The 24,656-nt window shown below is 30.6% G+C and overlaps 4 protein-coding genes across 6 annotated transcripts in view; 2 read left to right on the forward strand and 2 right to left on the reverse strand.

Moving 5' to 3' along the window:
* The window catches only part of Sim (bHLH transcription factor single-minded), a 36,468-nt gene extending 33,459 nt beyond the window's left edge, over positions 1–3,009 (forward strand). For all 3 annotated transcript variants that reach the window (XM_083095571.1, XM_083095570.1, XM_083095569.1), the window contains exons 8-9: positions 1,567–2,049; positions 2,318–3,009. In XM_083095571.1, coding sequence (XP_082951697.1) covers positions 1,567–2,049; positions 2,318–3,009 — 1,175 coding nt within the window. The remainder of the gene's footprint in view (positions 1–1,566; positions 2,050–2,317) is intronic.
* A 7,659-nt stretch (positions 3,010–10,668) lies between these two features.
* Positions 10,669–19,650, reverse strand: LOC145969433 (transmembrane protein 267). Its single transcript, XM_083095573.1, has 4 exons — positions 19,225–19,650; positions 17,470–17,697; positions 13,390–13,514; positions 10,669–12,215 (listed from the first exon to the last, which is right to left on the reverse strand). Exons 1-4 carry the CDS (start codon positions 19,504–19,506, stop codon positions 12,023–12,025), a joined length of 828 nt encoding a protein of 275 aa, XP_082951699.1. The 5' UTR covers positions 19,507–19,650; the 3' UTR covers positions 10,669–12,022.
* Positions 19,651–19,746: 96 nt separating this feature from the next.
* On the forward strand, positions 19,747–22,502 carry LOC145969436 (c-Myc-binding protein). Its single transcript, XM_083095578.1, has 4 exons — positions 19,747–19,875; positions 19,952–20,187; positions 20,896–21,017; positions 21,189–22,502. The coding sequence occupies exons 2-4, from the start codon at positions 20,185–20,187 to the stop codon at positions 21,340–21,342; spliced, it is 279 nt and encodes a 92-aa protein (XP_082951704.1). The 5' UTR covers positions 19,747–19,875; positions 19,952–20,184; the 3' UTR covers positions 21,343–22,502.
* Positions 21,678–23,345, reverse strand: Mgr (prefoldin subunit mgr). Its single transcript, XM_083095576.1, has 3 exons — positions 23,230–23,345; positions 22,175–22,705; positions 21,678–22,068 (listed from the first exon to the last, which is right to left on the reverse strand). The coding sequence occupies exons 1-2, from the start codon at positions 23,305–23,307 to the stop codon at positions 22,217–22,219; spliced, it is 567 nt and encodes a 188-aa protein (XP_082951702.1). The 5' UTR covers positions 23,308–23,345; the 3' UTR covers positions 21,678–22,068; positions 22,175–22,216.
* Between the last annotated feature and the right edge of the window lie 1,311 nt (positions 23,346–24,656).

The raw sequence follows: 24,656 nt of genomic DNA on the forward strand, positions 1-24,656 counted from the left end.
TTAAATAATTTTATTATTTATAATTTTATTTTTAATGATATAATCGCATAGAGAATGTATTTAATATTATCTTTAGCTACAATAAAATTTTTTTTTATTTAAATATAATATGTATTTACATATTATATTTACATTTACATCCTGCAAAAAATTTATTCATATTTTTTTTAATAATTTAATTTAATTCGATACTCTAGCTATTTACTTAACAAACTGCAAAATTTAAGTTTGTTTAAAATGTTTCGTTTAAAAATTTCTATCAAAAGCATTCATTAATAGAATAGAAAGATTCTTTTTGCGTAATGCATGCAATTATTTATGCGAAAAAAATGGTCGCATATTCTGTTTTGGATATATTTTCATTGTATATATTTTCTAGACCGAAAGTCAACGTCTATTTTCAAGAGACTCAATCATATTGCAAATTCAAAGGAATAACTGTGAAACAAACGTTCGAAAATATTTTCCTCGATATTTTCCACGTCGACCGATGGTCCGACGAAGGTCCTCTCAAGTCGATACGCTACTCGAGGAGGATAGGCTCTTCGTGGACCGAAAGCAGCTGACGCTGCTTAACTCGGCGACGCCTTACATCGCCCTTACGAAATATTCTTTGATCTTTTCTCACGTTTCTCGCGTGTCGCATAGTTATAATGTATTTCCACTCTTTTCCATCTTTTCTCCCTCGAAACGCCATCCCGCGCGCTTATTCTAAGTATGTGCACACGTGGTATACCCAGGGTGTACATTATTGATTGAACAATGCTCTGCCATAGTGCGCCGACGAAAAGAGGAGGTCGCCGGCATGCGCGTGTCTATACCTCTCTATGTGTGTGTGTGTGTGTATGTGAGAGAGAGAGAGAGAATAGCGTAAAAACGAGAGGGGTTGAAGTGAGGGAGATTCAGCGAGAGGTGAGAGCGAGGTAGGAGGCTGTTACTGCTATCACTGTTTGAACAGACTCGCAGTTTCACGAGCGCGACTCGAAGGGAACCTGACATAATGCCGCTAATGTCTGCGCCTGCGGATTGCGATGTCGCTGTGTCTGTCCTACTCGTTTTTTTTCGCAATTTGATGTCGGCGACATCATGGATGTCTGAAAGATATTTTTCCTAAAGAGATCGTATACATAATTTTTCTCTCTCTCCTTCTTGGATTATTAAAACTTTCTTTCTTAAATTCAAACAATTCTTTCCTGCTCGTTTTTTTTCTCGCAATTTGACGGCGATATCATGGATATCTGAAAGATATTTTTCCAAAGAAATCGTATACATAATTTTTCTCCTCCTTGGATTATTAAAACTCTTTTCTTTAAATTCAAACAATTCTTTCTTCTCGCTCATTTTTCCTAGAATGATTGCTAAAGATAAAGATGTTAAATCAAGAATCTTATAAAAATGAGATGAATGTACGAAATAAAATTTAATAATAATGTGCATATAAACATTAATGTACACATATTGCATTAATATTATAGATTATAATCATAAAAAAAATCTTTCATAAAATTATTATAAGTCTTCTATAACATTAAATCTTGCTAAAAATCACTATTGCCTTCTTGACAGTATTGCGCAAAGGTCAAGTGACGACGAGATACTACAGGTTTCTGACCAAGACCGGTGGCTGGGTATGGATGCAGTCATACGTGACCATTGTGCATAATTCAAGAAGTTCGCGACCGCACTGTATCGTCTCCGTAAACTATGTGTTGACGGCCACCGAAAGTACCGGTCTCATCCTGAATTGCGAGCAAAAGTCGTCGTGTTCGAGTCCCGGAAATCCGCCGAGCGCGCCTGTTTCAACACCTACGATTGGCACGAATGACTTGGACAATCACAGTCCGAGTCCACCTTCTTATCGTAGTAGAACCAAGGAACCACCCGATACCGATTACGCCGATAGCTCTGGCTACCCGAATTCAGAATATATGACGGGTTCGACGAATCATAATCATTACCTGTCGTCATCACCGTACGCGTCCCACATCAACGGTGCAACTCACGAGGACAGCGCTTACTATAGTCCGGATTTATTCTATCAATATAGTGGTGAGTCTAAAATTGACTTAATAATGACATATTTAAATTTCAAATTATTTTTTCTTACTTTTTTTTTTAAATTTCAGATTATATATTTTGAGAATGAGATAAGAATTATAAGATCAAATGAAGAACAGTAAAAATAAAAAATTTAATCACACATCTTCGTATCTTCTTATCGTTTGCACCAATTTTTTTCAATAAAATTGTTATTATAAATAAATATTATACAATTTCCGATTTTATCTAATATCATTATTTGTTTTATAATTTTGAGATCTCCACCAAGACCCCGTAAACACCCTGCAACACCAACAAGAGACGCATCATCAGCATCTTTTGCATCACGCCACCTCCTTGACTATTCAACAGCAAAGTCCGCAGAATAACCAGCAAAAACGACAACATCCTCAGCATCTACTACACCAGGCAAACCCTCTGACGTCTCTTGAACAGCAACAACAACATAGTCCTCAAAGCGGCCAACAGAAACGACCTTATTCAACGTCCTCGAGTTCTTGCGGTAGTACTGATGGTTTGGATGTGCACTTGACGAATTCTCTGCTACCATCTGGATATCATTCATCGCATCACCATCACCACATACCGCCGGATTCAACGTCGTCGACAACATTAAACGAAGCAGGTGGCGTTATCATGTACCCGAACTGTGGTTTCAATAACAACGAGAGCTACAACACGCTTCAACATCACGAAGGCTATCAGCAAAATCATTCTTGTAGTCAGCCTCACCACAGCAATGGCAATGCAACGGTAAAACATCCTCATCAGCATCACCTGGAGACATCATCGACCGGTTACACCAGTGTCATTGTCGATTCTCAACAGTATAGTCCTAGCACTGTTTCTCAGGATTTACACGCGCATCAAACGGCACCAGTCAGTGGTGGTACGCCACCTTTGCACCATCAGCCTCATTATGAGACGCACCATCAGTTTGTTCACTGACATCAATTCGAGGTGCCTTGCACGTAGCACTTCGACGCCGCTTGCGACGATGGCGCGTGCGGGCATCATCATCATCATCATCATCACCATCATCGTCATCATCGTCATCACCATCATCATCTTCATCAACAGCAGCAGCAGCGTCACTGCGCAGAGACTGAATGTAGTGGAGAGCAATATTCTGGACATCAGACGAATAGCGGTTCCTATAATGCTTCGGGATCTCACGTCACTTATATGACGCCCTACAAACGACTCTGGAAGATGGAGGAAAGAAACGTCTCGAGTTTGAAAGGTAACTCGTAATCAATGGCAAAAGATAAGTATCGCCAGAAAAATGGCAAATTATTGTTATTAATAATTACATGTTACAAAAATAAAAATAAGTTATCATCTTTTAATATTGATTTAATTAATACTCCGATATATGTAATTTTTAAAAGTTTAGTATTATTCATTTCATATCATTTATCATATTATCATTTTAGATTTTCATATTTACTTTTGCTTGTATATATGAAAGTTATCAACAAACGAACAATTTTCGAAAGTGTGTTTGATAAGAATGACAAAATATTATTTGAGGATATTTCTTTTATTGCTGACAGATGCTTCACAAAGTTTCACGTAGTGGGAAAAAGTTGCAACAAAATGGCGAATTCCATCTGTGGACTAGGCTTCAGGAAACATATAACCAATTCTGCTCATAATTCTACGCCGCATATATTTTTCTTATACCCATATTATTTCCACAGTAAAATTGCAACATTAATGATTAAAATGCCAATCGAAATAACTTCTTTGACTTCAATATTTTTTATCAGCTATGATAATATTAAAAATATTATTAAAATAAAAATAATGATAAATATAACATCAATTATAATTTTTTTAATAATTAAATTAAAAAATGACAATTTGGAAAACTACGAAGGCTTGGTGAGAGATCAATATGATTACAATAAAAACGATACTATAGAACGCAACTGACGATTCTAATATCATTTTTTAATAGAAAATGCAATTTGGATGATAATATGAGAAATGACTATCTCAATGGCACAATCATTATTAAAAGGGGGTATGAACGTGATAACGAAAATTAGCGCAAATTACACTCGATCGATGATGATTTTATGCGTCAAAAAATACCGGGAGTAAATAAGCTTATAAATTTCTATATACGAATGTGTATCACATATCTCGAAATGTGACAGTAATTATTAGTTTGTGATATATTATAATTTATTAGTACTACATTAAATATCTCACAACTAATAATAATCATGATTATTAATATCATGAACATGTTATATAGAAAGATAATAAGAATGTTTTACACGCGCTGGACGCGTATTCTGAAAACTTTCTGCAAAAAGTAATTCAATAAGAGAATACCCTGGATGGCATATTAATTAATATTAAAACATTTAAATTTAAAGGTGATGCATGAAAAATTGAAAGCATCAGAAAAATTAAAATAATTCGTGCGATAAAAACTCAAAATAATATTCCAATTTCCATAGGCTTCTTGTTGGTATTGAAAATATCGTGAAATTAAATATATGAATTTCATACAAAAATTCATTAAAAACTAAATAAATTTTAATCTATTTAGGAATTAATTTTTACAATATGTATTGAATTCATATACGTATGAGAAACATATTATATTATTTATATTATATATTTATATAATGTATTAAATATATGTATATATATATATATATATATATATATATATATATATATATATATGTATATATATATATGTAATATAATATATAATATATAATATATATTATATATATACATATAATTAAACATATATATTAAATATATAATATTTAATAAGTTTAATAAGTGTGATATTATGAGGGATCATTTTTATGCTTTCAATTTTTCAATCTGGAGCATTAAAACAAAGTGTTCTAGTATTAAAAAAAATATGCTGATAAGGTTACTGGCATTGTTGCTGTACATACACCATTAATGCGAGATCTTCTCGAATATGTAAATAATTGTGTAGACGTATAAGTTGTCCTAATTATATGTAAAATTAAGATGTACACAAAATACATATAAAGTGTATATAAATAGCATTTACATTGATTCGCGAAGACTGACCGGTGCTTGTGCCAATCGACCAAAGAAACGCGTTCTTTTTATCGAAAACTTAGTATCATTATATTTATATTTATATATTATATACTTATTTAATAATAATGAGTATCCAATATATACATATGGTATGTTCAACTGAAATGCAGACTGATTTTGAAACTTTTATCAAAAACAACTACTTGAGTCCATGTTTCAATTGAACGTATTCAATACGTAAAAGAAGTATATGACGTTGTAAATATAAACGTGTAGTGTAAGAGTTAGTATACTTTAATCGTCGCGAAATATTTTATTACGAGAGATTCGTAGATTGTTACACGTATATAAATCGATACACAGGATCAGTGTCAAAATGGAGAAATTAGATATTCAGTAATTTCTCAGTAACTCCGAAAATCACTAAGGAAAAAAATGTCTCAACCATTTTAACGCTGATTATACACACACATGGCACAAGTCAAATTATTTATATCGTATATGTAAAGTGTGAAATTTCGTAGCGAGGGAAATGGCGTGTCCGCATCAAGTTTTGTAAATATGTAAAACTATAGAGCGTGCACTGCAAACCTATATATACAAGAAAAAATATATCTCATATTTTCCTCTGACAAAATATAATATTTTCTACTTGTTGCCTTATTCCTGCTTCTACACTTTAAAACCATTTTGCAACAGTACAGTTTTGTGTGTAAAATAAGATATCAATGCGGCGCAATATTTTATAAAAAAAATTAATAAAACAAAAACTTTTTGCATAGTCAATTTATTTAGTTCTATTCAGGTGCAAGATAAATAAACCTCACAAATATTTCATATATACCCTGTAGCTAGTTATATTCTTTCAACAAAGACATATTTTCTTTCAAAAAAAACCATATTTTCAGTGATTTCTTGTCAAGGATAACAATGCTTGTAAAGATGACTAAAATCTAAGATTATTATTATAAAAGTTATTAGGATAGTTGATTTTAGATTGAGCCAAGATCAGGCTAAATCAAGCTATAGAATAAACAAACATTTTTGAAATACTACTAAAAAAGAATCCTTGAATTCCAAAAAAATTTCTCACCATTTTTGCTTAATCTCCTGGAAGTAACTCAGTCATTCTCAGGTAATAAGAAAACAACTGCAGAAAAATTCATAAAAAATTTTTTTATATAATCTTATATACATTTATATATATATATATATATATATATATATATATATATATATATATATAAATGTATATAAGATTATATAAAAAAATTTTTTATGAATTTTTCTGCAGTTGTTTTCTTATTACCTGAGAATGACTGAGTTACTTCCAGGAGATTAAGCAAAAATGGTGAGAAATTTTTTTGGAATTCAAGGATTCTTTTTTAGTAGTATTTCAAAAATGTTTGTTTATTCTATAGCTTGATTTAGCCTGATATATATATATATATATATATATATATATAAATGTATATAAGATTATATAAAAAAATTTTTTATGAATTTTTCTGCAGTTGTTTTCTTATTACCTGAGAATGACTGAGTTACTTCCAGGAGATTAAGCAAAAATGGTGAGAAATTTTTTTGGAATTCAAGGATTCTTTTTTAGTAGTATTTCAAAAATGTTTATTTATTCTATAGCTTGATTTAGCCTGATATATATATATAATAGAATTAAAACTAGATTATAAAAAAATTCATTAAAATATTATTAGATATCACAATTAAAAAAAGATCTAAAAAAAACGTTTACATGTATATTTAAAGTAATTTAAAGTAATTTAGTTATGCAAATTTTCATATTAGTTTACGATTATTTAAAATTTATATTTTCTATCGAGTACGCGTTATATAGTAAAAGAGAATAAGACTCAGTTGAATGTGCATGAACAAACGAATTCTTTTAAAAAAGCATTGAAAAGCCCTCCCATCCTTCCCGATAATGGGTTTCATAATTCAGCTTCGTGAGATTCTCACCATTAGGTTAAGAGCGGAATCGCTTAGAAAAGCGATCCAGATCGCACAGAATCCAGCGGGGATCCCTTGTGCAACAAACACGACGAGGCAGCGATCCCGCTTTTTTGCCGCGCAATCCCGATTGTCACTCGGCTGGCACAAACAATAAATTAATTGTACCGCGTATGATTCTCCGTCGCTTAGCTTTCGGCGGTCGTGTGCCTGTCGGCATGAGGTCCCTTGACGTCTTTGGAAAGAGACACGTGCCATTTTATAATCGTCATTCAGCTCTCCTCTCTTTCTTTCTCTCTCTTTCTTGCTCAATCAAAGCAAGCATATAAAAAAGCAAGTTTTCTACGCTGAAAAAATTGTATTCTCAACTTAAGAATATGCCACTTATCTTTAGAATATAGCGCCAAGAGGATCTCCTCTTGACGCCTATTTTAGTATATATTCTAAAGATAAGATGGCATATTCTTAAGTTGAGAATACAATTTTTCAGTGTAGAAATCATTAACTCGCCCAAAGTCGATTTACTCCGTTACGAACGATTTTCTCACAAATTAAAGATACAAAGAAAATTAAAATAGATAATCATCTAAAATCAATATTAATTAAATAAGATATAAGACAATTTTTCAATAATACTGAAAAACAAAATTTGCCTTGTAAATATATATCTAACTTTAATGAAATTTATAAACTTGGAGGTTCTTTAATTACAATATTTTCCATCACTATTATTATAATTGAATCATTCAAGAAATTTCAAAAACCTTTAATGTGACATGTTTTAAAAGCTTTTAGCTTTATATCTATAATAATTGATTGCGGAGGCTGTGACCTGAAAAATTTCAGACATATGATCGCACGTGCCCCCAGTCGACGCCGCGGGCGATATTCGACAATCGGTACCTCCTGTAACGAGTGATCGCCCGATTTCACAGAATTGTGGTCGCGTTCCGTTCACCGGCCGAAGAATTTAACGAGCTGCACGCGGCTCCGCACAGCCTCGACGCGTCGTCGCACGCGACCGATAATGCATCCCTCACAGACTATTCCGCCTCCAATGTTCTCATTATACACTCTCATATCGTGACTGACATATTCTTCCGCTCTATCATAACAAGAAGTATCGGTAGAATCACACGGAAGAATTAATTGTTGTGATTATCAATATATATTAAAAAATATATGAAAAAATATATTATTTCTTGATTAATCAAATAATGTTATTTTTCAAAATTAATGTTGCAAATTATAAATAATAAGACAAAGATACATTGTATGATATATATGTTGCATATTTATTATATGTATCATAAAATAATAATTTTCTTTTAATCTCTTTAAAATTCTTAATCTCTTAAGCAGCTTCTCAGTCGCTTAATTTATCCATTCTATCTTGCTAGAAACGACATTTATTATGTGATAACATTGTTATTTTGTAAGTCAAAACATCTGCATACAGACGGCGATTATTTATAGAACGCGAAAATAGTATATAATAATATACTGAAAGTCAGCTCGCGGAAAGAACTGTGAATAGGTCGGTTCGAACAGTGTAGACTGTGGATAATTGTTGTACCACAGCAAGTGGTTTTGTTTCTTTTCGCGTGGGTCGCTCGTAAAAATATGAGACTTGAAAGGGAGGCTTACACTTTTATACACGTCTCCGCGCTACGCGTCTACTTTATCGTAAAACGTGCGAGTATTGTATAAGAGAGCTGGGTCACACACAAGAAAAGTAATGAGGCCGTGCATAATCAGCAAAGAACGATTGCGCAAGCCATATTTTTGTAATTACAAACTTCTTTCTGCGGTCTTTCATTTAATTTATTTTTAATTTCTTATTTTTATCACAGTGTACATAATAAAGAGAAAAAATAAAATATTAAAATTATTCTTATAATCGAATAAATTTTAAAAACTATTTATACATTTAATTTTGACATTTTTAATATTGAAAATATGTATTCTATTCCATTGGGAAGGTTTATTCCCAGAACGTTTATCTGTGGCATCAAATTTGAATTTTTGCAAAACAGCATGAGAGATTGATTTTTTTTCTCTGATTATATCAGTAAAAAATAACATTGCGCATGACACTCTCCGAAAAGTAACATATGCATCGGCCACATCGTGGGTACCGCAGAAATGACTATTATCTCTAGCGATTAGGGATATAAACGCGGATTTGTGGGGCAGGGGGATTTTAACTAAACACTTGACAGGTTGCGTGCGCTATAGAAACATTTGTATCACGAGATATAGTATTTACTTATCATTAAGATACGGATTATGGAGATTTATGGGGTTGCAGCATAAATCGTGGTTTTCACAAATAAAATAAGATAAGATTAGATTTAGTCCAGTAGAATATCTAAGGGCTATAACGTATGTATACAAAATAAATATTTAAAAATGCAATAAAATAGAGAAATCTCTATAAATTAAGCTTAATTATGAGTACACGATCTTATTTAATTTAATGATAATAATTTTTTTAAATTTTTATCCACAAATTTTACAAATTATCTATCCTAGAGTTAATTTATAGATATGTGTCAAAACATTAATCGTCATAAATAAATATCAAAAAATTCTGCTCAAAACCATAATTTCACCGGTGGATTTCCGCGAGATGAGAGAGAGAGAAGATCACCTCTGATCGAAGGTGATCTTTGCTGGTGGCGGTAAATTTGGCGTGTAGCTGGAGGAAAGGCAAGGGCGGTGCGTTGGCAAGGGTGTCGGTAGGACACACAAACACATACGTACACGCACACGTGCACACAAGCTTGTATCGGCGGCGAACTTGCGCGCAATCGGGGACGAAGGGACCGCTTTAGCGGAATCGCCTCCGCGGTAACCAGGACGACGGCACGCAATGCCGCCCACAATCCCGGGCTGTCTTGTCCGATGTGTTTGCTCGATGATTTTATACCAATTACGGCCTATCCCCGTGCCATTGCCTACACACTACCGGCACCGGCCGCCGTTACACCATTGCCATTGCGCGATTCCGTCGCCACTTCCGGATCGGAAGCGGCGACTAAGTACCATCACTTTCAGCACATGCGATGTAGAATCGCCGTAAGTTATGTTTGGTATCGGCATTACTATCGACGAGTACCGATGATCGATACTATATTTGGTTCCGAAGAAAAATAGTATTTGTACCTTTAAATATCAATATTATAAAAAATTTATATATATTTTTATAAATCTACTTCTTATATAGCTCTTTTCACAATGTTTGAAATATATCTCATAACACCTGTTGCGTTGAATTAAGAACTAACTTTAATTATATAGCATTTAGATAAGGACACACGTTAGAATTTACTAGAGATTTTAGGGGGATTTATGAGAATTGTTTTTCATGGTGTTCTAATAATAAATTAATTAATATAAAATAAAATTAATTAATTAATTTATAATATCAATTTCTAAGAGATTGCTAGATTTTTATAATATAGTTAAATTGGATAAAATAGGATTTTCTTTTCTCTTGAATACTGGAGTAAAACACACATGGCACAAAATACATTTAATATATATTTATATATATTTAAATTAATAACAACTAATATACAAAATAATACAAAATATAGACGAATAATATAGTTAACATGCAGGCTGGAAAATAATTATTTATATCATTAATATATATATTACATATTTATGAATATATGTAATGTGTGTTTTCGTAAATAAAAAATCTCTTGAATTTTTATTTATAATTTAATAATTAGATTTAATTCGCGTAGAAGTTTTGATCGTCTCTTCGAGTCTGTTAAATTTAATTTAGTCAAAAGTATTTCTTTGTGTATTATATGTTATATTCGTATCATTTATACTACTATATAAATATCGTAAATATTAAACTTATTAAAATCTTCTTCTGTCAATTTATACAATGTCAATTTATAAGTATATAATTAACTATTTTCCAGTGTACATGTGTATTTATAGATTTCAAGCAAAGGTTTATTTCTTTGGTATTCTGCATTTTAATTATATATTAATTATATTATATTATCATCTGTATTAAGACTAAATCTTCAATGGGCAAATTATCTATTACAAAATCTATCAAAGTCGAGTAAGATATTTTATAAAGCATTCCAACATTTTTTTTTTATTGTAAAATATTATCAGAATTATACACGATAAATGCGTAAAGAATTCTCGAATTTATTTCAGTCTTGCAAAAATAATAATGCAATAATTTCCGAGTATCATATACATATAATTTCTCTGCGGCGCAAAAGTATATAGAGACATCTGGACATTTTCTAGTAAACGTTCAGCTTTGCCGGCGATTCAAGTAGCCGATAAAGTAGATAGATAATAATCAAAATCAAATATATTTTTATGTGTAATAAATAAGTGATTTTATTCATATATCTAATATTTACTCGTCATCGAAATCTCTTTTCTGTTATTCTTCAAGATAATTATTAATCTCTGCTCCAACAATGTCGAAGATGTATAAAAATACATATAAAAGTTAAATTGAATTAAAATTGACTTTCGTAAAATAATATACATTTGTAAAATAATATATTTTTATTTATCAAACTGTAACTGGCAAATGTAATTTTACGCCGCAGTGAAATAATGTCCAAATTCTCAGCATTCAGAGACTGTTTATGAGAAATATGATTGCGATAAACTTAATTTTTATTTCAACTAAATCTAATATTTACATAAAGTTATTAAGAAAAATTAAACGTGAACACGTAATTTCGCAATAAATTACATAACGATATACTATACATTAAGGGAAATTAATGATAATTAGAAATAACTAAAAATTAAACTAAGGTTTACTTAGAAGTTCTACTTAATCTCCGTTTGAATTAATCAATTGATTAATTGGTGCAGCTAAATGCACCAATGACTATCGAATGATTAGTCATTTTATAGAGTTAATTATTTCGAATTTGATATATTAGAATTTCGAGCGAGCCTCGTTGTAAGTCCCATAATGAACGTTTTTGTTCTTGCCGAAGTCTTCATCGAAATTATCGGCTCCGCTATACATGGAAAAGCCACGACGAGAGAGTAATTCTCCTGGCACGATTGTAGGATTGGTATAACAAAAATCCGCCATCATATTCGTCTGCCTGTTTAGTTGGTTGGACCTAAATCAGTTTTTAATTTCACAATCTCTTAGCGATCAAATTTATATTATATAAATCAAAAAGAGAGAGAAGGATTTGATAAAGATGATTATCTTAATATCTATTTGAGTTTAAATCGATCCTAAATTATGGATTATAATCAAAACATTTTTTATAGGTATGACATATATTCGTGAAGTACATCCAAATAAGAATTGATTAATTGAATAGCATTAATGAACGCTTATCGAGAAAATTACGAAACAAAAAAGGTACCTAAAGAGAATTTTTCAAATTTTATAAAAGTTATAAAAATTTTTATTAATAAAAAAATCTGGAAAAAACTTGGATATTTTAACCTTTATGCTAAAGGATTAATTAAGAAATTACTCACGAATAAAAGCATTTTTTAATCATTATCGTTCTACATTCTTGGATGAGATAAGCTAAATAATCGCGCTACGAGCAATAAAGATACGTTATCAAGGATTCCGTCAACGAAATATGAATCATAAACGAAACTTGAATATTTGATTTTCATTCTTATAATGAAAATATGAAAATGTCTATCGCCGTTACAGACGTGCGTCATACACTTTTTCTTTTCGCCGCGTAAGAATATTGCTAAATGGAACAATCATATAATTACAGCAAAATACAGATTTAGAAATAATTTTAGATATATACTTTGATAAAAAATTTTAAATAAACAATCAAAATTACGATTAAATTTTTCCACTATTTAAATGTTACTGAATCGTATGTTATAAGATAAGTGGCGCAAGAATATGTAAAATTCTAAACAAATTACGAAAACATTTGTTTTACGAAAATGTTCTATAATATTAAGGCTTTTAAAACCTGGTATTTCGCATGTAACAACCTAGTGAAATAAGTAATATGTATGTAGCTATGGTATGATTTAGCTGGACGGAAATTTTGAAATACGTTACGCGAGTGCAGAGACGCACGTCATTTCTTGCCTATCAAACGCACTTTCACTGCAAGTAGAATACTATAATTAATGCATTGGAATGTAAATATTAGTCATTAAATTTACACCTAATGATAGATTGATTCAATATAATTGTATTCATTAATTTTTTATGAAAAAATTCTTTCCATGTTAATAGCATTATCAAAACCTGCAATTGTCACTTTTATTATCAGTTGACAAAGCAGAAGTAATACTCACCCATCCCCAGCTAATCGATTTACTTTTATGAATAGCACGATTACCAAAATGAAAAGTAAGATAAGCGCACCGGCAGTGATACCACATGCAATGTAAAAATATAGCGTCCAATCTTCGAGAGATTCCTAGAAAGAAGAGTTTGCAATCATTTTTTTAATTATATAAAATTGAAAAAATAAAAAAAAATTCAGAAATAAAATGCAAGCGCGAACAATTGTTTATCAATCATTTGTTAATAATAGATAAACTAATACGAAGAAGACTAATACAGATTAGTTATCTATCTGTTCTGTTATCGTGATAAAGTCTGTATTACTATGCATCTTATCGCGATTTCATCAAGCATGAATTAATTAAAATACTGAAGCAAAAATTACAAATGACAAAGATATCGGAAACGGAAATGCAAGATTGTGAAAGGATTTTTACATCATGCACGATTGATATCCGCTTCCTTGAAAAATTTCGTAAACTATATTCAATTCCAATATCAATGTGATATGCGATTACTAACAGTACTAGGAATGACGAATTAAAACACCTTTCTCGAATCAAATATCTCATATTGTAACACGCGCGATCGTATCTTTAATCAGAATTTATCTCATGAATATCTATCTTATGCATCTCATCGACTCGTTTGTATCCGACCTTGCGTGCGCATAGTGCATCTCTAACAACGAGGTCTGCGAACGGACGTGATCAATTACGAGGAATCTACTGGAATTTGTAAATATCTTTATTTTATTTTCAGGAGAAAAGTCAAAGAGCAACCAGAGAGAAAATGAATAGGTTGCACGAGTTTTAAATATTTTTTCTCGAATTTCTCATTTTTATCTATATACACATTTTTTTCATATTTCATTGTGAAACAAATCATACCGTTATCGGCTATCAAGGATATATTTATCGATATGAAATTATTGACAGTTCTATATAAGCACATCAGCTGTATGCGTTCTGATTGTGCTAAAACTGACAGAACTCTGAATGAGTTATTATATATTTGTTTTTATATATAATTTTTTTATTATTATTTTATTATCATTTTTTGTATAAAAACATATATTAATATTAATAAATAAATAAATATTCTGCAATTATTATAATTTTTCCAAACCATAAGCGTTTCTTTTTTGGAAATAATCACCAATTGTAACACGACAAAATGAGAGAAAAAAGCAATATAGCCTATCAAATATGTATATCTTGAGCACACAATTGTTATCCTTCATCAAAGATAAAATTAACATTTCAATACGATTGTCAGATGTGGAAACTTACGATGGATAAAGATACACTAAATAATATCAACTTTTCCATGAGGCTTATATCGAAGATGTAATTTTTAATAACGTTACACAAATGAATGATAAAATGATTTACACTGTTTACGATACTCGAAACAATTCGGATAATTTCGTCAAAAACAAGAGACGGTTAGGAATTTCGCCGGAAAAAAGGAAAACACGTGATTTCACGCGCGTATCGCGAGAACGTGATTTGCGGTCAGGGACCGTACAATCGACCTCGGGATTATTCGAAAGATATGTAAACATTGAAAGTGGGAGAAACTAATATGTACTTACCATCGTGAGTATGAATCAACCAGCTGAACCCGCGAATGTGGTCTTGTCATACCTTGCGCACGATATCGTTTTAGATTCGTGTAAGATGTCGCACTTACTCAAGATATCAGCGAAGATCGATATCGTTATCACGATCGCTATCGCATACCTATCGAAGCGCGGTGACACTATGGATTCCAAAATATTGAAACATCTCATCGAGCCATTCGCGCTCCTGATTTGTCACGAAAAATCGAATTCGGCTCGAAGTATCCGCGGGAAAATCCAGCAATGTCGTTGATTAAGTGGAACCGCGTTCAGGATTCCCTTTTTCTCTTCCCCAAAAAAGGAGAAAGAAAAAAGGAGGAAAAACACTCGCAGAGAACACGTATTAATTAATTAATATTTTCCGACTTTCGATCGGCAGATCGGTTTTATCGATTGCGATTCAACGATTTGCACCGTACACATTCAACAGGTGCGGGATGGCCGGCTAGTTAAATGAGTACTAAGCGAGACCGTCGAGAGCGAGGTAAAGCAAAGCGGCGGTGCCACCTAAGCAATGTTGAATGCTGATAAGCCCCTCCAAAGCGCGGCCGCGAACACGGGCGTGTATTCACGCGCGTGTGACTTGTCTCGTGGGCCGCCTTCGCGCTCTCTCATTTACGGAGTCGCGTCTCCGCGCGTCACGTGGGTAGAAATGCTCAATTGCATAATGTATCGATAATTCTATTCTCATTCGCTAAGTATTGATAATTCTGTTAATTCAAAAATTACACGATAATTATCGATATAAGCGACAATAATGAAGTGTCGTTAATTATTTATGTAAGCGAAGATGTCGAAATTGAGCATCACAAGTATCGATATTGCTTAACGATATTAAAATTTTGTTAATACAGAGTCTTAAATTTGCCAGATTATCGATTTGTCGGTAATCGATCATTCTAATCGTTATGTATTGGTTTTCGCAAATGTCAATATTAGCGTCAAATGTCAATATTAAATGTCAATATAAGATATTAATAGTAGCAAAAAATTGGATATATGTGCCAATAAGAAAAGATTTTCCTTAAAGTAAAATTACAACTGCAGTTATAAAATAAGCTGCAGTCATTTTGGAAAAATAGGAATGGTTTATTTTTTAAAATACATAAAAATTTATAATTTATCACAATTCATTTATCAGAAGAATAAAAAAATATAAAATTTGTAACTGCACTTGTAATTATTATTTCAATTTAATATTCATTAAATAATTTTATGATTCATTCGTCATATCACAATCACTAGAGGAAACTGTGCAGTATATATTACTAATTATAAAATTGTATTCCTGTTGAGAAATTAAGAAAATACTTATAAATATGTGAATAGTATCTCGCATAAGAAATGGACAGTCAATATGCAGGTGTAGAAAACAAATGCATGTGGGACTCGTTCAATAAACTATGTGCACAGCTGCGGAAACTTGTGTGTAAATATTATACACGCCTCTATATACACGCACATGTTAAACCTGAATTGTCATCCATAACTTAGAAAAATTTTAGTCAGACTTTCGCTTTTCCTCACGCAAGCGACGATGTAATTCATCGTTGTCATGTGCATATGTGTTATCTGTCATAATTTTCAAATATCACACTTAATTCAAAATATATTACATATCACAAACACTTTGTAGCATAAAGATATGTAAAAAAATTCTGTACAATTTCTAACAATTATGTTGTGAAAATATATGATGTATATTGAATTATATTATATAATAAAATTTTAACTTTAAATCTATTACATGTATACGAGAGATATAGATAATTTAACATTAAAAATTAAAAAAAAATTACAATTGTAGGTTATACAATCCTTTTCATTTATTTTATTAAAATACAGGTAAAAAAAAATTTCATAATATGATATGTAATCTGTAATTTTTAATATTTTTTCCATTGAAAAATAATGTAAAAATATCCTAAAAATATCCTAAAATAATTTTTACTTATCGTAGTAAGTAAAAATAGTTTTACTTAGTTTTTTATATTAATTATATAGGAAAAAATGTTAAAAATATATTACAAATTACATATAATAAAAATTATTAATCACCTGTATTTGAATATAATAATTGTAAAGAATTGTGATTATTTATAACTGTAAATATTTTTGTTATTTTCAGTGTTAAATGAAACTTTATATATCATTAAAGTTAACATTTTAAATTCTATTACAGTAAATATCACTTTATATATTAATTTAAAAAAAAATTATAATATCAATTTCTCTCAGAGAGCCTAATTTTTGCGTTTTTTCCGCCTAATTTTCAGCAATAGTTAATAAATAGTTTCCGTATATATAGTTTCAAAAAAGTATCAAGTTTTTGTTTGTACTTTCTGGATACAATCGACAAATCTCATATATCGATAAAAGTAATATTGTTGTTACTCTTTTGCGCAAATGTATGCAAACTCATGAGCCAATATAATATATAAGGAAGGAACATACAAAGACTCACGTATAGGTAGTAGGGAATAGGACGGGTAGATCCGAAAGGACAGAACCATAAACCTCTTCTGGTACCGTCTCGAATGTGATGACTTAGGAAGGAAGCCAGTATCACCCAAGAAGTATGTTCCAAAATAGGAGAGTGAAAAGTGTTGGATAGGAAAATGAAGAGTATCCACAGAACAATAGGAACCGTGGTACAATGCAAGAAAGGCCGCTTCTGCAAATGCGTGGCATCCTGAAAAAAAACAAGATAAAATTAAGAATAGAAATAGAAAAAAACGTAGAAATAAATAGATATACAGAAAAGAGCTACATATTTATATAAATAATATTATATAATGATATAACATAGTACAGCAATGATGGATAATAAACAATATGAAATAATTTATTTTAATTACATTTATATATATCATTTCTATTAAAAAATCATTTAATTTTGTTTAATGATGAATTTTGTTTAATTGTTTAGTAGTATTTAGTATTATTATTTCTGATTTTATTTGCATATATAATTTCATAATATAATTTAAGAAAAGCAGAAAAGAATATTTAAATAATTTTTTATAATAGAGCTGTAACAGTAAAAAAATAATTGATCCATAAATCATTCATATAAAAACTAGTAATCTAACTTGAAATTGTATTTTTAATTATATAGGGCATATTTATTTTCGAAAATTAAATTTTCAGTAATTTTATTACTTCAATAAAGAAAGATTGCTACGGTCGCACGGAGTTTACTTGACAAAACTATCACGCATTCGTAATATTAATGCATATTTATTTTCTGTGCATGATATAATAATCATCCGAAAGTGTTCTCGATATTTCAGATATTACACTCTTAATTGCTATGAATATTTATTCTACATAAGCTTATTAATATATTTAATATAAAACCTGGAACTATGGTCGCACGGAGTTAATTTGACGAAATTGTCGTCCTATCGGAATTTTTCCACTACCGACGCGATATATTTATATTCACATATAACAAGGTAATACAATAACAAGGTCCCGATAGTTTTCACGGTATTTCGAATACTGCGCATTTATTTACAAACGATATTTACTCTCGGTTAACCGAAAACATAACTTGTGCGACGAGACAAATGATGTTTACGATCGTAATATCATATCATGAATTATAACTAATAACGATCACAACAATCCATTAACACAGCAATCTATTAACTATTATTTTGATTGACATTTACGATGCTCGATCACGATTATATTTGCATCACAAGCAACAAAACAATGCCACAAAAAATCGTGTATAGACGTGTAGACGAGCGCGAAGACTATTCCGATTCCGAATTCGGATTTGGTTATGTGAACCGGTTCGATTCCAGGATTCCGTGATTTTACGCAAATTGAATATGGCTGTGATGACGTCATCGAGTACTAGTTCCTATTATGCGCGACGCGCATGTATGATAAATTGAATACAAACATGAGACATTCAAATTCATATATGTATATCGAGTATAGAATGCAAAAATCATAAAAAATAATTTTTATCACTAGCTACTATAATATGTCTACTTATTAATTGACTTGTCACTCTTGATAAAATTGTAGATCGAGCAACGCGTTCTTGTATAACAAAAGTTCAGATTAATTCTCGCAATAAAAAATTGAGATATATATTAAGAAAAAAACTACACATTTTTACGAAAATTGAAATAAGATAAGCGTATCAGAAAGAATAAGTCTATCTCTTATCACAAACCTTGGACTTGCATCTATTACTCACATGAATGTGCCAACTGTGGGCCGCGATAAAATGATCCAGGTCGATGAAGGACGCCAGCAGGAAGCAGGAGAATACGCTGTTCAGGTTGCGGACGAGCGGCTTTCGCGACAGGACGACGATCAACGTCCACGTGAGGCCGCCCACCGTCGCGTGCGTCATGTTGTCAAACACCGCGCGCTCCGACTCGCTCTTGCCGTGCTTGAGTCCGAGATCGCCGAGAATCGAGCAGGCGCCGATTGCGCACGTCAGGACGACACGTAACCAAAGTCCTTCGCGCCACATCGCGCACGTATTTTCCTACAATCGGCGCGACCGGCAATTAATTAATAATCGCGTAACATCAATCGGCTTCGGGACTTTGACAGTTGTAAACCAACGTGCGACGCACAACTAGCGGTAACATCCGCCATCATGATGACGTCATGCGCGCGCAGGGAATGTATATAGATACATAATTAATTTTTCGATGTTGGTATCCCTGATATTGAAGCTTCGCGTTTCTGTCGCAGGACTTCAAGTCGAAGTCAAACGAAGTTACGATTCTTGATCTTTATATATGTTTATGGTACGTCTTTATACGTCTATGCTTTCATTCTCTCGTATTAGCTCGAAATATATCTACGAAATACGTATGATTCTTGAAATTACTCTGTAAGTTATTGGTCTTTTATAAAAACAGATTTTTTGTGAGAATCGAATAACCAACATACGGTGTCGTTTTTGTAAGGCGTTCGTAAGAATCATTGCGAAGTTCCCTGCGATTGTACATCATTATAAATCGCTATCTGTGTAGAAAATTTTGATTGCAATCCATTGGGCGTGATAAGAGACAAGCGCTATTTTGACTTGACTACGCCTTCGTTTGCCGAGGAATAAACTGTTCTCGACGCAAACCTCGGAGATTCGGAGATCATTTCTTTCAGAAACTCGAAGAGGAAGTTATCGAAAAATTACATCAAAATGGTAATCATTTTGTTAATTAATTTATTCGATATTAAGCTTTTCAAAAGATTGTCATATTCGTGTCTGGTTTGAGATAATATTTGCCTCGAGCATCACACATGCTATTGTTTTATTTAATGTCGATCGCCATATTATATGTATTAAATGTTTATTTGTCGGTATCGATGTTAGCACGTGCAAATTAAATATACAAAATCATTGAAATAATGCACGATATATCATGCTTTTTTCAGAAAGTACATTGTTATTTTGATTTGATTTTCGTACAATTAAATGTGTATCAAACAATAGAAATTGTTAAAATTATTAATTAGCAATAGCTGGCAAATGCTACTTTTTATCATTTAATTTCTGTGCAAATTAAACAAAAATCAAAAATCTTTTCAACCATTACCTGTGCAGATTGTGTACAAAATTTGGATATTGCAAAATGTATATTAACTTAACTTGAAAATGATCGGTCAAAAGAGAAAGTTTGAAATACATAGCCATTTACTTTAAATAATAGATTTTAATTTTATTAGGTTTAGATTTTACTTTTCCTTTTTGATAATTAAATTAGAGAGCAACTTTACTATTTGCAACATATAAAGTTACATACTTATGTTTTATATGTTTTGCATTGCTTCGCTTTAATACATTGGTAATTTTTTAATTCTTGTCTAGGAGTAATATACAACTTTTACAATTAATTAATTTGCTTTTCAGTCAGTTACTGCTAAACGAGAAGAATTTCGTACATATCTAGAGAGATGTGGTGTCATGGATGCCCTCACAAAGATCCTTGTATCGCTCTACGAGGAAACTGAAAAACCACCTGATGCTTTGGAGTATCCTTTTTAAACATATATTATGTAAAATTAAGTTCTAAGAAAAATATTTCTAAATTTGTTTCAATCGTATAAGTGATAGTTATATTATTGTATGATAAGTAATTTATTTTTTAATTTTGTATATTAATAATTATCAAAAGAAGTAGTTTTTCTTTATCCATATTATAGTTATATACATAAAAATCTTGGAGGCATCGTAGATAACACTTCAGAAATTGAAAACTTGAAGAAAGAATTGGAAGAATCTAAAGCCAAAATTGCTGAACTGAAATCAAAACTAATGAAATACGAACAAACTAAAGACGAAGTAATGGCTGAGTAACCAAGACAGAAAAATATATAATTTAACAAGTGTTTATGCTAGTCCCCTTTGGACACTGACTTTTCAGTCAGTCTGACTACTATATATGTGCCTTATTATTATTATAAATAACACAAAAAAATTAGAATATAAGATAAACTACTAAGCTTTGTGTAAACATTCCATTATGTATATGTTCACTTAGTCGTTCTTACATAAGAAAATGAAAATTTAGCTCTTAATTTTCACATACATTGTTTCTTCTCTAAAAACAAATTTATCGTATGAGATACTTGTTGAAGTTACATGTATACTTAATGTGTATTGTGCAAAATAGATCTCAAAGTACAAATAAATATTTTTTTTACATTTATTGTAGGAGATTTGGATTTTTAAATATACATATTTTCTGATAATTATTTGACAATTTTATTTTAAAACTTCAATTTTTTTTTGTTGGGTTTCATAATACGTGGATACAAATGCAAATAAGATTAATTTATGAAAAATGATAGATATATGAAAAATAGCACTATTGATACCCACAATTGCAGAAAATTCATCTCTGTGTGTGTGTGTGTGTGTGTGTGTGTGTGTGTGTGAATTCAAATACTTGTAGTAATGTACATATACTTGTAGTGATGTATATATTATTTCGACAATTTATAGTTAAATTATCTTCCGAGTCTTAATTCCATAATTTTCAATGGTGCACTGTATTCAAACTTTACTCTTAACATAGACACCCTGAAATGACATTAAAAATATTGTAAAATAAAAAAAAAGTAATATAAATTGCTGTATCAAATGTGTAAAGAAATCCAATTTAAAATATTTTAAATTTTTAAAATACCTCTTGGGCTTTAGGCGAATTTTATATAGTAGATTTATAATCTCATGTAGGTTTTGCTGCTTGCCTGCGCTTTACTTCCCAATTATATATACGTGCCATATTCACTTCCATTGTTGTGAATTGATCTCGAACAAAGTCCAGATCATGTTCTACGTATCCTAAATTTTTCTTGGCTGCCTCGATATTTTTGGTCAGCACTTCTTGCGCATCATCTAAAGTATATTCTAGCATCACATTGGCACCCAGCCATAAACATACTTTATCTGTAGGTGGTATTATAGCTTTTGCATATACTTGTTCTGACAATAAAAATTGCGTTTCTAAATTATGGCTGTTATTTTTTTCAATTTGCAATTTCTCGATCATCTCTAACGATCTTTCTAAATCTGGTATTTGTGCCTTTAATCGTCTTCTTTTATTAACCAAATTATATTCCATAAATTTATATTTTCCATGGCTTTCATCAAATTTCTTGAGTACTTTGTCTACAGTGTCATTTTCTGGTTTTGCCATAAAAGCCTCGACATCATCCTGAAAATAAATTGATTCAATATGAATTCACAATAAGTTTTAATAAAAGAAACATTTAATTACAATTTTATTGAGTAATGCGCAAATAAAAAGTAAACAGAAAATGTAATATTTATAAAATGTAAAATTATTATGCAAATCAATCATAAAAGATACTTTGTGGAGAAATCAGGATATATGAAATAAATAATTAATAAAAAAATTAAATGAATTAAAGAATTTTTCCTTTTTAATGACTATATAAAGTTCGGTTATTTAAACGACATTTTGACAATTAATATACATATAAAAAATTACCTTAATTAGATAAATAGTAAAAAAAATTTGAATTTTAATATTTTTCTATTAATATTACAATATATACTCTTCTCTTTGCATAGAAAAAACTTTTATGGATTAATCAGAACGATTGGTTATGAAACGAATAAAGTTACAATTATTTTAGAAATAATAATTTCAATGTTGCAAATATATATATAACAGGTACGTGTATATAAAAACAAGTATTAATAAATTACACTTACTACAAAATCGGCTTCTGGTATTCCTGCATAGGATTTTCTATCTTTACTCAACTCAATTTCCATTTTATTGTCTTCCATCTTGGATTCTGCTCTGCCTACTATATATAGTGATAGTGATTTCACATATTCTTGCATTCGAGGTTTATATGAAATATGATTCATCTTTAGAATTTAATATATAAAAAAATTTCCAATTAATTTTCTTTTTTCTGTATAGTAAAATAATTATAAGTAAATTATAAATTATGTTCTTTTTTGGCATGTAATAAATGCGTGATCGACAGAGCCGCGGATTTAGTTAATTTATCAACTCACGATAATAAAATTGCAATTTTTCGTTTTTATTGACTGGCAGTAAAAATCAAATATAAATAAAAATAAACATAAAATATATATACAAATCTGACAAATATATACAAATATTACAATAATAAGAAATATTATTTATGTTAAATTAGATAAAATCAAGCAATGTTCAATAAAAGAAATTATATTATAAAAGTACATATAAATATATATTTATAATTGTATATATGTATATATGAGGGTGGTCGTGGTGAAGATGGTTGAGCGTTGGATCCGAAAGCATTGATGAGGATCCAAATTTGCAAGGATTTCTACAACGATCGCCTCTTCTCGCATGGGCATTGTCCGATCGAGAATGTTAGGATATCAGGAAAATACCTTCCGAATTGGAATAATCAAAGTTATATTTTTTTCATAAATATTAATTTATATATCCAAAGATTATTTATTTCTATTAATATTTATGTAATATAATTGTAATTAATTGCCACATTATGTTATATTACAAGATAAAATATTTTATTTCAAGTTGTCGAAAAACAGGTAGATATATATTTTGTAAATAATTTATTTCTTATTATATTCGCTTTTTAGCATTACAAAATGTAAATATGCAACGCGCACATACATGTAATATACATATATGTTTTTTTTTCTCCTTCATATATTTTTATTTTCGAAAATGAAAAAGTCGCTCATTGTAGCAACTATTTGAAAAATAAAAACTTAATAAACTTTTAATATATCTGCATCATTTATCTTTTTCGAAACAAATCAAGTTCTTGTGCTTAACATATTATTTTTAAAAATGCTATTTAAAAATGTCTTAGGCCCGATTACACCAACATTATTTTAACCTTAAACAAGACTTAAATATGTGTATCTTTAGAAAGGAAGATAAAAATAGATACATATACATATATATATCTTAATTATACAATATTAATGCACAATATGCAAGATACGCTAAAATTCATGAAAAATATAAAATTTGTCTTAATTTTTCAGAAATATTCAAAAACACACACTTATACAGGATGCATTGCACGACGATACTCATGACTCGTTGATCTTACACCTGGACAATTGCCTGCCCGAAGTTCTTGCCGTTCAACATACCA

Source organism: Camponotus vicinus, unplaced genomic scaffold (assembly GCF_025532165.1).
Source record: "Camponotus vicinus isolate PSW18456_S1 unplaced genomic scaffold, iyCamVici1.0 SCAF_3, whole genome shotgun sequence".
Lineage (NCBI taxonomy): Eukaryota > Metazoa > Arthropoda > Insecta > Hymenoptera > Formicidae > Camponotus > Camponotus vicinus.

What these genes read in the sequence shown, in the direction of transcription:
- LOC145969433 (XM_083095573.1), bottom strand. Translation starts at nt 19,506, where the DNA reads ATGTGGCGCGAAGGACTTTGGTTACGTGTCGTCCTGACGTGCGCAATC. An exon ending in CTATTCCCTACTACCTATAC is followed by an intron (nt 13,515 to 17,469) that starts GTGAGTCTTTGT and finishes TCTTCTTTCTAG; the next exon opens with GAATCTCTCGAAGATTGGAC. An exon ending in AATCGATTAGCTGGGGATGG is followed by an intron (nt 12,216 to 13,389) that starts GTGAGTATTACT and finishes AAACTGATTTAG; the next exon opens with GTCCAACCAACTAAACAGGC.
- LOC145969436 (XM_083095578.1), top strand. An exon ending in AAACCACCTGATGCTTTGGA is followed by an intron (nt 21,018 to 21,188) that starts GTATCCTTTTTA and finishes TCCATATTATAG; the next exon opens with TTATATACATAAAAATCTTG.
- Mgr (XM_083095576.1), bottom strand. Translation starts at nt 23,307, where the DNA reads ATGGAAGACAATAAAATGGAAATTGAGTTGAGTAAAGATAGAAAATCC. An exon ending in TACCAGAAGCCGATTTTGTA is followed by an intron (nt 22,706 to 23,229) that starts GTAAGTGTAATT and finishes ATTTATTTTCAG; the next exon opens with GATGATGTCGAGGCTTTTAT.